This window comes from Aythya marila, assembly GCF_965140915.1.
Source record: "Aythya marila genome assembly, chromosome: 16".
NCBI lineage: Eukaryota > Metazoa > Chordata > Aves > Anseriformes > Anatidae > Aythya > Aythya marila.
This window is the reverse complement of record NC_139057.1, coordinates 2,883,146-2,897,541: the sequence shown is the minus strand read 5'-3', so window position 1 is coordinate 2,897,541 and position 14,396 is coordinate 2,883,146. Positions and strand designations below refer to the sequence as shown.

Here is a 14,396-nt window from a genome sequence, read left to right as displayed (position 1 = left end):
ACTGGAAAGTACAGGAAAATGGAGACATTTCTTAAATTTCCAGCAAAGTTCTGCCGAAAGAAAACCCAAGAAATGCTCCACATAATTAATTTCAATCGAAGAAATAAATTCAATGGCCCATTTAATAAACTTCTTTTATTTAACAAACTTCTTTTTCTTTCCTTTGGTATACCAATTCATTTGTAGTCTTAGCTCTTTGCCAATAGATGTCTGATTTTTAAAATTTTTTGCTGGTTATAAAGGTGCTACTTTTATATACTCTTTAATTGCAGGTTTGTAAAAATGTGAAATTAAAAACCCCTCACCCACATGAAAAACTAGGTACGGTTTGTTTCGTTGTTGTACACTTAGATGGATTTCAAAACACAAAATACCTGTATATAAAAAGGAAGATAGTGCACTTTAAGCTTATAACATTCCATTTTCAAATCCTCCATCCAATAATCAGTAACACTGTTCTTCTGCAGCCTTCTCCTAAATACGCATGACCCTTCCATTGTAAAATAAACAAGACAGCAATATTTGACTCCTTTTTTAAAGCGTGTGCTGTAGGAACAACTTTGACACCAAAATATCACATACATGAGATGTAAAGGTATGGCTCCTAAGGTCTTGATTAAATTCTCTTATAAAATTACAATTCAAGTTACTGGAAAACATAACTTTATAATTTTAAAAAGCAATATGCTCTTCTTAGACTTTTTCCATTTCTGTACTGTAAATGGAAATTTTAAGATAAAGATGCAAGTAGAAAAAACAAAATCTCAGAACAGGTAACGCTGTGAATTTTTATAAGAAAAACATTATGCACAAAATGCAGCAAGTGAAAGTCCAGTATGTTCTTGCCTTTTACCTACTTGAATATTTTCATTCACAGTTGTTCAAAAATTGCTAATTTGTCAGTACATTTTGTAAGGCTAGATTTACAACAGCATTTTTGTAAAGGTGAGAATATACAGTATATACAGAAGACATTGACTCAGTCCTTGCAGTGTTGTATATTATCTATGGGAAATATAACAGCAGTTATAGTTCTATGACTGATTAGTGGAAGATGAAGCTTCTGCTTCTGTTGGTTTCTGACCTTCCTTAGGTGTTTCTGGCTTAATCTCTTTACCGATCTCCCTACTTTTACTCCGATCTTTCCGATCTTTTCCTCTTTCACGATCTCGATCTCTGTCTCGATCTCTTTCTTTCTCCCTGCTTCGATCCCGGTCTCGGTCTCTGTCACGATCTCTGTCTCTGCTTCTTGATCGTTCTCTGTCACGTCTCCTGTAGGATTCTCTCTCTCTGGTTCTTGCTCTCTCTCGGTCTCTGTTTCTTTCCCAGTCTTTACCTCGCTCCGAGTCTTTCTCTCTATCTTTGTTCTGGTTTCTGTCTCTGTTTTTATCCCATTCTTTGTCTCTGTGTCTCTCCCAGTCCCTGTCTCTGTTCCAGTTTCTGCCACGGTCTCTTTCCCAAGGTCTGCCATGTTCTCGATCCCTTCGTCTTTCCTCAAAGGGTCTGCTTTGTCGATTATCTGCTTGCTGAGGCTCTGGCTGATCTAAAACCTTGTCTTTATTTCCTCCTTCGTATCTCTCTCTCTGTCTCCCTTCAAATGTCTGGCCTCTAAATTCAAGATTTTTGCCTTCTCGGAAGTCAGATCCTGACCACTGTCCTTCTGACTCAGGCCCTTGCCCAGGAATACCAGAAAGAGGTGCAGACGGCCCAGCTTCCTCCCACATCTCCTTTCTGTGGCCTGGTGGATGACTGGGAAGGTCCAGGAGTGGTCTTGGGGTTGGCTTCATGTTTTGTGGCGACTGACCTTGGAAATGAAATCTGGAAGGGGGAGGTTCGTTTTGTTCTGGAAACATTGGAGGTGTGGCTCCTCTTGGTCCTCCAAACTGAAGCGGAGCTGGACCTCTCTGGTTGGCAAACCTGGGTGGTGGACTCCCTCCTCTCCGTTCTTCAAATGGCTGTGGCAAAAGTCCTCGTGGGCCGGGTATATGGTTTGGAGCCGGACCTCTTTGCCCTTCAAATTGATTTGGGTGAGGCCCTCTTGGTCCCCCAAAATGACTAGGGGCTGGACCTCTAGGCCCTCCGAACTGCGGACCTCCTCTCTGTCCTTTAAACTGAGCTGGTGGGGGTCGCCTTTGACCTCCAAAAGGAAAAGGCGAAGGTCCTCTGTTTCCCATGAACTGAGGTTGATCAGGGCCTTCAAACTGTCCCGGAGGCCTGATCATCTCGTTATATTGGGAATCTGAGAATTCCCTTTGTTCCATGTGAGGCTCCCTATGATCTTCAAACTGAGATGGTGACATTCCTCTTGGAACACCGTGATAAGACGGAGCAGGGCCCCTGTTATCACCAAACAGAGATGGTGGTCCATGCTGTGTAGAAAACAAGGAAGGAATGGGACCCTTTTGACTTCCAAATCTTCCAGGGGCAGATCCTCTTTGTCCATCGTTATTTGGAGAACCATGCTCTTCTGAGAACTGTGGCGCTGGGCCTCTAAAATTAGGTCCATGAGGTCCTCCGGGTGCGTTGAGCATCAGTGGTGCTGGAGGTCCTCCTTTCTGCCCAGACAAAGGAAACGGACCTCCAGCTCGGTTCTCCTCAAAGTGCTGTGGGAGAGGTCCACCCTCACCCTGAACTGGTGGAGATTCAGTTTGTTCTACAAATTGATGAGGCTGAGGGTTTCTCTGTTCTTCGTATTGCACCGCAGAAAGACCCCTGTCTGGTTCAAAGTGACCAGGTCCCTTTTCCTGAGAAGTAAACATTGGATTTGCCTCATTTGACCAGGATACTTTGTGCATATCTTGCAAAGACTGACCGTCATTAGATGTGGAGAAATTAGGCTGAAAAGACGTACTTGGAGGTGTCGGAAGCAGCACTTTACGTAAAGGCTTGGATGTAGAAGGTTCTGCAGAAACTGCTTGACTCACATTTTCCAAAGTAACTTGAACAGTATTTTCAAATTTGCTATTAGGTGCCTCTTCCTGCAGCACTGCAGGAGCCTTTTCACTGGAAACCCAATTATCACCACCGTAACTAAGCTGAGTAGCAGGAATTAAAGTTTTATCTTCCTTACCAAGTGAAGTCTGCAAAGCGTTTGGAAAACTCGCTTGAGGAATTTCTCTTGTGGATATCTCATTCTGTGCTGCCTGTGGCTTTATTCGAGACTCGGTGCCGTCATTAGTTTCTGTTGCCATTCTTCTGGCTTGTCGAGGGTCTCTATTCTGCCGTGGGTCACAGCTCTGGTTTAAAACTTGTGCTTGCTGATTGGAAGATGAAGGTAAATCTACTTTTTGCGCAGCCTGTTGGTCCTGATGGAACAATTCAGTCTTTAGTAGGGAAGATTTTGGTGGAGGTGACATTAAAGCATCAGACACTGAAAAATGAGCCATTGAAACACCAACAGCTGCTCGTTGTTGTCTGAGGGCTTCTTCTTGCTCCTCTAGTTGTCGTTTCTGCTCTTCTATTTGTTTGTTTAATTCTTCTAACATTTTTTGCTGTTCCACCAAGGATGAAGATGCAGATAAATCTGGCACATATGAAGCAGGTGTTTCCACAGAAGTGTTTTTAGTGTCTGTATACATTTTGTTAGGTAAATCATCAACAGTAACTTTTGCTTCTTCCAAGATAGTTTCATCTTCCGGATCATAGGCCTCATCCTCTAGTTCTATTGTGTTACTGGGCTTCTCCACACTATACAGTTTTTCGCTTTCACCAGTCTGCATTTCAAAAGCTTTCTCTGGATCATATTCTTCTTCGGGATCGTATGGCCTGTCATCCTCCTCATCTTCTATAGCTTTGTCTTTTGACATCTGTCCGAACTGTTGTACAATGGGATCTAGCAAAGGAACAGCTGACACACCTCCATCCACAGCTGCTTGAGCTTCCTGATTTGAAGACTGGACAGTTTCAGTCTCTTTAGCAAGAGGTTCAAAAGTCTTCTTTTTACCAAAAAGTGTCTGGAGGATGTGCTCAAGAGGTGTAGCAGTTTTTGAGGATGAAGAAGGTGTAGCAGTAGCACTTGTAGAAGCAGTAGCTGAAACTGGTGGTGTTACAGTACTTGTGGTTCCACTCTTAATCGAGGACAGTATTTTTAATACTGAAGGTGTAACTGATGAGGTTTCTGGAACGGGAAGTGGGGGTGGAGGTGGAGGAGATCCCGGTGGTGTTGTACTTACAGCTGAATCTCCCGAATACAGTGTGTATTTTGGAGTTTTATTTTCTCGTGAAGAAGCTACTGTCCCCTTAGAGTACAGCGATGTTTCTGTTTCCTCTTGCACCTGAATTCGGCTGCGCTTTTCCTCTATTTTGTCTGTATCCGTGCTAGTAGCAAGACGCTTCCCTTTCTGACAGATAACCAATCCAAGAATTAAATTCGGACGTGAAGACTCCAGACCTGAAAGGAAACATAAAGATTGTATATGTAAAAAACTACTATTTTTTATCTGTGTTTTCAATAGGAACTTATCATTTTATATAATGGCAGCTATGAGAGTCATAACAGTAACAGTTCTTCTAAATTTCACGCAGTGACATTAATCCATAAGCATATGTATCTATATTTATTTACTATTTATATAAATTTGTATACAGTAACTAAAAAATATTTTAATTCTTTCCCTTGATATTCTTTAATAATGCAGTAACAGGTATGATTACTGAAAGATGTCCTTGCAAATGTCTCTAATGTTCAAAAATTAAAGTTTTCCTATTTTTGTATTATTACTTTCTACTTATTGTTGTCCACTTTCCCCCCAATCAAATATTGCCTTTCAAAATACTTTGCAAATACCTTATATACACAGAGATACTGATAAGTGAGAAAACCTGGACAAGCAATCTAACTTTCTGTTAGATTAACAGAAATTAGGCTAAACTGGAATTGAAGAACCAGAAATAAAGAGAAAAAAACTAATGCTATTAAAACAAACAAACAAACAAACAGCAACAACAAAATACAAACACTTCACTTTCTGTTACAAAGAAAGCACACGGCATTGTTCAACTTAATAATTACATTTCTGTTCTAATCTGTGCTAAAATACCGGACTGACATTTACACCATTCCATCAAGGTGACTTTTAACACTGTTGTAGAATTGAGTTTGATGCCACAGACCCTTCCCTAAGTAAGAAACGTGAGCAGAATTACTCCATTGTGAAAGCTTCAGGCTTGAATCCCTGGAGAAGCATTCCCAGAAATGACCAGAAAGTTTCCCATAAAGAGGAAAAATGCAAACAGCTGCAGGTCCGTTTCACATTATTGTATTCCTTCCTTGTACATTCACATTTCCCACAGGCACTCGTGGAAGACAAATACAAACAGAATAAAGAGCAGGGAGTAAACCCTTTAACATACAGTCAGTGGCAAATGTAGAAAAAACATATAAAGAGAGGATTTTAACTTCTGGATTTAGTGACTTGAGATCCTCATTTTGGAGCCATATTAATATTTGCATCCAGCTAGGAACCAGGAATATAGAAACGAAACTAACGGCAAAGTAAGAGATTTACCGTGGTTATATGATGAGGACTCGAAAACCTACACTGTCCCTTATATTCATGACCCTTAAGTAGAAGTTTAAAAGAAGTGTAATATATGAATTTATGTATATCTTTATTTTCTTACTAAACAAAACCAACTGCTCACTAAGGAACAACTTATAAATAACTAATTTTTGCCACTGAAAACTTTTTGATACCAGCAAAAACCCAAACTTCCCATAGTTGCAGATAAATTCTATTTGCCATTACCAGTCATAAGTATGAACCTTTGCTGAAACAACTGAATTCAAAGTTTTAAGGGGGCTCCTAAATTTACTATCTTATGAGAAAATTACATCAGCTGTTTTTATTTGTATAGCTGAAATTATATTCACGTACACTAAGAAAGAATTAAATGGGGTAAGCCTATTTCTTAAGTTAAATGTGAGGTTTCCACAGCAAGAGGATTATAACCAGGTAAGTCAAGACGATGACTTCTTCAACAAAGCTTCATTAAGCATAAATATTTCATTAAGCAGTAACCTGCCTAAATTCTGAAATTCTGTGTTCTTCTGACTGTGACTGGTAATAGTACAGCACATCTGTTTTAGCCACATAATGGAGAGAGCAGCAAAATCTGGTTACTCACTAGAAGGTCTTTGCAAAAAGACAGAAAAAATTGAGGCCAATGCAAAATCTACTTGAGGTTTCCTATCAGAAGCAGCTCTCATTTTAAGTATTTTGAAAAAAAAATAACACTGAAATTTGATTGAATGCATTCTAGTTCCACAGCTGATTTCAGATTACTTCAAAGTTCAGTGTTTGAGTTTTACATAGTTCTGTGGTTGAGAGGATGTTGGACATGCTGGTTTAAATAAACTTCTATTTTTAATTTAGTAGCACATTATTTCCTACTTGTACATTTAAAACTCAGTGCCAAGTTTTTTCCTCCAGATATAGTATTTCAGTATTTTGTGTTGCCAATTTTCACTTTCTTCCATGGTTAGAAATATATATATATATACACACACAAATTATAAATGCATCAAGAAAATGACCTAGCTATACTAACCAAAACTAAGACTTGCTTATAATTTAGTTTGCTTATAATTTTATACAGATTGTCCTTGTGACAGGGCAGGGAAGGCAAGATGTACAACAAAAGGAGGCAGGACAGGAACTAAACAAGTAATTATCTTTGGTGAATCTAAGATTATTTGGAAAGGATCAAAAATCCTTGATTCACCCAATTAAAAACTCCTTTCAACCCATTGCCTAAAAGCAATCCTAGCAATTCTGATCACTATAGTTTACTACCCCAGATGAAATTACATTAATACATAACATCAGGGCATAGCTCAAAAGACAGCTTACTTGGGAAGAAAATTATTCGCTGTGTACACTCTGAAGAGACTCAATAGTTAGGTATGATTCACTCTGAGTGACTGCTTTACATTTTTTCTTTATCAGCATGTGAGTAATGACTCCACATTTGGTCAGCATCAACCCATGCAGAGTATCTCTCAAATCTGTGTTCACCCTAAAACTCCTCATAAGCATTCACTGTTCTTCTGTCATTAACGTATTGGTTATCTGCTCTTCTGCAGAGACCTGTGATTTATCCAACTAGTCACAACATGCATCTCAAACACTGAATAATTGAAACGAGCAGGTTTCAAAAATCTATTGCACTGTGTATCTAAAATTAACAGCAAAAAGGTAAAAAATCAGTTCTGAATCCCTGTAAGAGACAGAGATCATCGCTAATAAAAACAGAGTAAAACTTAAACACACGTTCAAGATAAATTCCAAAGCTTAATTAACAACGGTTGTAACTGAATCTGTTTACTTTGGTCAGAGAAAAAATCCATTAAATTTTTACATTTTGATACTGTAATTTTCAACAGATGCCTAACCCAGTTTCTAAATTCATTCAATCCAAAGCGATCACACAGTAAGTGCTTCTTTTAGATGGAAATATACAGCCAGACCAGCACTTCAAAGCTCAGTCCCATTCTATTTCCATATCCATAAATAGGTTTCAATATCCATAAATAGGTTAAGTGCCTAATTTTAGGTAATAACTAAATGAAAATGTTGGCTGCAGTCTCCAACTATTGCTCAATAACTATCTTCCAAAAGCAAGCATTTTAAGTGCTGCAAGCTATGTTAGTAGCTTTTGATGCTAATTTATTTATAAAATATTGTTAAATGCATTCTGCATTTGAAGACCACGATGGTTTTATCAAGTTACATCCTGTAATTAAATCTATTTAAACAAGATATATTTAATATTACTATGGGATTAATATTTTTTTCGTTAAATACGTTTTTTTTCATGAAATCAGTTTTGCAGTATTGATCCACATAATGGCCACATATTGTCCCTACCATCCGCAGCTGCTAGGAAGTTAACTGTACCACTAAGGATACATCCCTAATTTCTGTACACTGATGGCAAAACTTAGGGAACAGACCTATGCCATACTTTTAACTGCAGAGACCAATACAAGCAAATCTGTAATCATTATCAACACGCCGTTTAAATACTTGTCCCAGTTAATTGTGAAAGCATGACTGAAAACTATCAAGTTGGTGTATCTCGATTCAGTGATAGAGATCACTCCCACCGCTGTAACACTGCCGCACATTACGGTACATTTGCTGAATGGGAGTGGCTGACATCAAAAATATGTTGTTCTACTACTGCTGCTTTCCATACTGGTATGAGTACTCTAAATAGCTTGAAGAGATTTCATGCCTTCATACTTAAAAACACTTCCAAGCTTAAACTAATGGAAGAGATACTGCGGCATGCCCTCTGCTGATACACTTTTTAAATTAAAATTCTTCTATTTTAAATATGTATGGTACCCGATACATTTCCAACATTGCCAATAAATCTCTCCATAAGTGCGTCTTCCTATTGCTAATAATGACTGATTATACCTTTTCATTTTTTTTTCCAGTGTTTTCAGATCTACAGATGAAAGTGCTAAATAGTGTTGTGTGTATGTGAAACGAGACAAACAAATTCACATACAGTAAACTACCAGAAAAAAAAAAACAATGCTGAACATCCCACCAACAGATAATATCTGGTAATAAATATCTGAGGTGGTTTAAGTGAATAAATGTGAATATCCTTCCATGTTCCTCTATATTTATATCACCCATGACAAAGTTTTGTAGATCTTCTAGGCACTACAGCACGTCAGAGGTCCTCAGTTGTGTTCCAAATCCAGTCCATCAGAAAATGGGAGAGATTCATAATCCGTATGCACCTGATGGAGCTGGTTGATACAGCTGGAATACCTTCCAACTAGGATTTCTGGAGTGATGGGATTATTGTCCTCTTCCCTCCTCCCGCCCCCAGTCATATTTATCAAAGTATCTTACACTGTCATGTTTTTTGAGTACTTGCTAAACTCTATTTGAAGGTACACAAATTTAAGGAGACAATGACAACTTTCCAAAAAATATCTTTATTGGGTATAAAAAACAGTAAATTCAATCAGATGTCAGTAACAAGTATGTATTACAAGTCTTTTACGCTGCGGTATTAATACATTCAAACACACACACGCACATAAGTAAACCAGCTTACCTGATTTTTTTCCCATATTCTCAGCTTGGTTTTCAGAATATGAACACAGCTTAGCACAACTGTGAGATAAAGACTTTCACAAAGGTTTCCAAGAAGAGTGTAGTGTAAGTGGGTCTTCCATTAATCTTTCAGATCGTATGGCCTCTCTGCCTTTGGAATTTTGCATCTATTTCTTTAATTCACTTTGTATTTCAATTCGAAAATCTGACTCATAAAATTTGCCTCCACAGACAATGCCTGCAAGTGTTTATAGCTATGTTTCTTCTGGGCAATTACCTCCAGTTTTGAAAGAACTTTTCCTATTTACATTTTGTAAAAACCAGCCTGACATTCCTCATTTCTATACTAACAAGTCTGTCTACTTTTGCCAGGCCTCCACTTTAAAAGCTTCATTTGAAATGAAATCCACAACAGAAATATAAAAGATAATGTACAAGGACAGCCTATGTTTGCTCAAGAATGCAAGTAGGGGAAGATCACTTAAATGCTTCCCTAGAGCAGGTTAAAAGCACAGCGGAAGACTGCAGACGTAGCCAATTCAATGGCAAACTCATATGTTACTGTCCAGAAAGGAATGTAGTTCATTTATTCAGGCTGGAAAATCTAGCCCACAGTTTAGGACTCTGTCTGCCTCCCTGTGCCAAGTGTTAACACTTACATGTTCTTGTTTTTTGGTTATGAAACAGGAATAATAGTTTTTGCCTACTTTTCAAGAACTGGGTAAATTAAAGACTACCAGGTGCTTACATTCAGCTTATAGAGACTACATGATGACTTGAGGTAGCAACAAGCCTGCCTTTTTAGCTGTAGCCTGAAAACAATGACGTAGACTGTGCACTGTTCAGGGATGGATAAGACAGGCTCAGAGTGTATGAGAAAAATCTTGTCCAAGAACACAAAGCAAGCGCCCTTTGCAATTTCATGCAGGAAAGAAGAGTATTTTCCTAGCATTACATTGCTTGTTGGTGGTGCTTTTTTGTTATTGTTTTTTAAGTTGCATGCCATTAACATGTGAAAACCTGGCCAGGCAGAACACACATCTGTTTATGAATATAAGCCCTGAGAATGCTTTATTGAGTTTAGTCCTAAACTTGTATTTGGGTAGTAGAGGACAGTCAGCTTGTCAGAAAGGTCAGCTCCTTACGTGTTTTAATGTGTAATTATTTTGCACTGTTTAGTATTTTGCAAACCATCCTTACAACAATGAAGTTTTGCCTTCATTGTAACCTGTAGCTCTTAAGCTCCTCAACCTGTTACTCTATATGAAAAAAGGTACTTATTTGGAAACTAAGCATATGCACCGCCTCCATCCTCAGATGAAGATGACTTCAAATTTTGTAATATAAAGGTGTTTCACGTCTGAATTCGTTCTCATTTCTTCTGTTTCCATGTTCAACGCACAAAGATGGAGCAAATTCAAGCCATACATTACTGCTGATAACTAACTAAAAATAGAAGATTGTAATATATACCAACCTATACCACCTACTGTCTGCCACCTACGCAAAAGGAATTTGCCTACTCCCAGGCAAAACCAATGTTCTGAAGTCAGGGATTTGTCTGGAACTTGATCCAGGTAGCACAGAATATTTCAGACCCCGTGTACATGCATATTGCATGCACAGCGTAATACATACCATGAGATAACAACAACGTAGTGAAACCATAAACGTTACCTTTGTCTTCACAGATTTCTTGACTGCTCCGTGGGATAAGAGTCCCCTACGTGATATAAGGGACAGCACATGGCTTGTAGGGACCTAAAACTTGGTAGATTTATGGGTTGTTGAAAGTAGGGTCGGTATAATGTTCTGGTAATGTTTGCTTGTTTGTCTCAATATAGTGGCTGTTCTATGTACTCCATTTTATGGGTAAACAAATCCTCCTAACAGCAGATATTTATCTTGTTGGAAAGGCTATGTGAGTTTCAGACCATGTCACCTTGAGATGATTGACTTTGCAGTTTTTTCCTATACGCATACTTTTAAAATGTTTTTATAAAATTATATTTTTTTAATTATGCTTACATTAAACATTCAAAACCAATTGGACTCTGATTTACTCGTTTTGTAATTTTACCTAGCAGTTAACCTCCCCTAAATTTTGTGCTTACCTGGTCCCTCAAAGGGCAAGAGTTTGGAAGGAATTGGGTCCTTAGAACTCAGTGGGATCAGGTAGAGATCCTTGACATGTCTGTTGTTATTAGCTACAACACCAAAACGACCACGACTGCTAAAATAGGAGTAGAGAGAGATATAGGCAACTTCTTCTTCTTCTGTGGCAGGATGGAAACGAATCAAACACAATTCCTGAAATACAAAATCAAAGTGGAAAAATTCAACCTGTAACATATCAGCAAATAAAATCGTAAAAGTACTCAACTATTGTTTTCCAACATAATACTCAAGATTTAAGAATATATTGTCATTCAATCGGTAATATTAAACCAGAATTAATTTTGTCATTTTCAGAAATACCAACTATTTACGTATCTCACATCAAGCTACACCTCTTTAGGTTCAGAATATTCAAATAATTATGAAAGAACTGGAAAATTCTTAGATAATGTTTGCATACTGTGCTTCATTTTTACTAAATCCATAAGGGTTTAAGTAGTAAAACTTATTACATACACTTACTAATAATTTCCTCGTCTTTTAAAATTGAATTTCTATCTTCAGTAACTGAATAAATAGATGGTTTATATTCAATCATTAAAAAACAATAGGTTGTATGAATGTTTAACTACTACACAGGGGAAAGACGATTGGCAGCTCAACAGGCAAACCAGTTTCTTCAATAAATCAAAAATTTCAATGGAGTAAGTGGTAGCAGTAGTTTTCTAGGTAGATTGACATCAATATAAATTAGTAAAAAGGAAATTCTATTAAAAGCTGCTGTATGTTTCTTCCTGGTTTTCCAAAGGATTCTGAGTAAATACCTTAGAAAGTGAAGATTTGAGTTTGCCAACATAATCCCAGACTGTCTTCGGTGAGATCCTCCCACCAATATGAATCGTGTCTGGTAAATCCTAAACAAGAAGCATTACATGGTCGTATAAGAAAAGGAAAGAGAGGCTACAGTTTTGAACCAGCACAGATTGCCCCATCCCAGTAGCTTAGGCGATAATGCAGTACTATATTTTACTAAACTTGCACATATACATTCCTAATTTCAGATGGGCTATTTCCAAAATGCAAGGCGTTCATTATGGCATATTACTGGAAGACTGGCAGTACACACAAAACAGAAAAAGCACCGCCTGACGAAGATAGCAGTGGAAGGTCAAATACTTTTGTATGCCTATCAGCCGATTATATTTGTTAGCTTTGCTTTTACAGGGAACCTGTTATATGTAGTATAGCTTTTATCTACACTTTCAATTTATCTGAAATTTTTGCACCCATATGAATTCTAGTTAGCTTCCTGTCATGATGACAGTGAAACCTGTTTTAGCAAAAGCAACAAGAGAGCCACCAACCCTCCTAAGAAAAGACCTAAACCACACGCCTGAAACACCCAGTCACAACAAATACACTTCTTCAGAGAAGTTAAATAACTGCTCAGTTGTTTCATCACAAGCTGTCATACTACCTAATTAGTTGAATGTACACCCTCCCAAAATATAAAAGCAGTTGCATCAAAGTTAATCAAAGGATGATATTTTTAATAAATGGCCAAACTTTTCTAATAGATCACATCAGTGATCCATCTGTTTGTGAGCAGAACAAGGCATCTATTTCAAAACACTTGCTCTAGAACTTCTCGTCAAAAACTGATCTTGAAATCAAGCTATTATTCTATGTTAGATACTAACATATATATAAACATATTAACAGACGTGAGAATTCTTCACAAATATGTGAGGAATTTTTTTGAAAAGGCTCTCTCTCCTTCCCCCCGCCTCGGGCTACTGTTCCTATTACTAAAGGAGATTACTAAAGGGATGCAATTTTTTTTTGTTACACTTCCAATATAACAACATACGCAGTGACCCCAGCCTTTCTAACAACAGGAACTGCAATATATTCAAAACGCATAAACGTGTCAGTGCTAACCTCACTAAGATAATCAAAGCACCCGGAGACAGGATATGCTTTAGTGACAAATTTGGCCACACTCTGCATATTAATAAATCCTTTCCAAATGGTGTTGAGGCGAGAGAGGAAGAGAGAAGTATCGCCGTCTTGAGGTGAGCGTGGCTCGGCAACACTGCAAAACAAATCCAAAAGAGAAACGTTATAGAGCACAGTAAGAATGCTTCCTTCTTCTTCTTTTCTTCCCTCCTCTTATTGATCAATTATTTATTTTAAAAAAGCAAATAACAGAAGCCTTATTAAAGCTTTGTTAATGTTTTCCACTTTCATCCAATATAGGATGAAAGTCTGGAGCAGCTTTAAACCAACCCTCACAAACACTTAATATATTTGAATGCACGTGCAGATTTAAAGTCAAATATCTTGCAAGTTTTATTTATCTGTTAAAACACATTGAAGAATTTTTGCTGTCAATATATACTGATGCTCAGAAAATTTTACCAACTAGAGAAGGTAAACAAGGAGATGATGAATTAATAATTTAAAGTTCAGGTAATCGGATTTAAAGTTGTACATGCCTTTTGATTATTGGTAGGGGAGGGTAAGAAGCAAAGGGGGACAAACAAACTGAACATAGCGAGACTAAAGATTCAGTGGCTTAGCTTACTATTAAATATACACACCTGATATTGGGTGACTGATGAACAGCTAAGTATCTTGGATCTGGTGAGGACGATGGTTTTGTCAATATTGATTTGGGGACAGTCATAACTGGTTTTGACATTTCCTGCTTTGTCTCCCCTGTTGAAACTTTATCAGATGCAGTACCAGAGCGCAGGGCTGTCGTCGTAGTACCAGAGGAGCCGCTCATTGCTGTTCTAGGGTCTCGGCCAGAAACTGTTACAGTTGTGACAACTGCACCAGTGCAAGAGGCAGGAAAAGTCGAAGGTTCTTCAGATGAAGAATCTGTGTTGTTATGGCCTTGGGTTGTAGGAATGTAAGTTCTTTCTAAGCTTGACTGGGAAACTGCTTCTGCTGCAGGTCCAACTTCGGTTTCCTCTGTGTTTTCAGAGGCTGCCTCTTTAGCAGGCTCCGCTGCTGCTGATGGTGCAGAACTTTCATATTTTGGCTGAACTTCTGGTTTAGATTTTGACTCTGCTTTTTTAGCAGAAGCCATTAATTTTATCTTCTTCGGTGGTAGTTCATCTTCAGATGCTGAAATCTGACCTACAAAATTAATTTTAAAGTGTTTTTGATTACTGTTTAACAATGAAA

General features: G+C 37.9%; 1 protein-coding gene across 2 annotated transcripts in view; it reads right to left on the bottom strand.

Moving 5' to 3' along the window:
* Positions 1 to 774: 774 nt before the first annotated feature.
* The window catches only part of DIDO1 (death inducer-obliterator 1), a 51,705-nt gene continuing 38,083 nt past the window's right edge, over positions 775 to 14,396 (bottom strand). For both annotated transcript variants that reach the window (XM_082773236.1, XM_082773237.1), the window contains exons 13-17: positions 13,805 to 14,348; positions 13,143 to 13,296; positions 12,026 to 12,115; positions 11,198 to 11,393; positions 775 to 4,390 (exon numbers count right to left, since the gene is read on the bottom strand). In XM_082773236.1, coding sequence (XP_082629362.1) covers positions 1,035 to 4,390; positions 11,198 to 11,393; positions 12,026 to 12,115; positions 13,143 to 13,296; positions 13,805 to 14,348 — 4,340 coding nt within the window. In that variant the 3' untranslated portion in view covers positions 775 to 1,034. The remainder of the gene's footprint in view (positions 4,391 to 11,197; positions 11,394 to 12,025; positions 12,116 to 13,142; positions 13,297 to 13,804; positions 14,349 to 14,396) is intronic.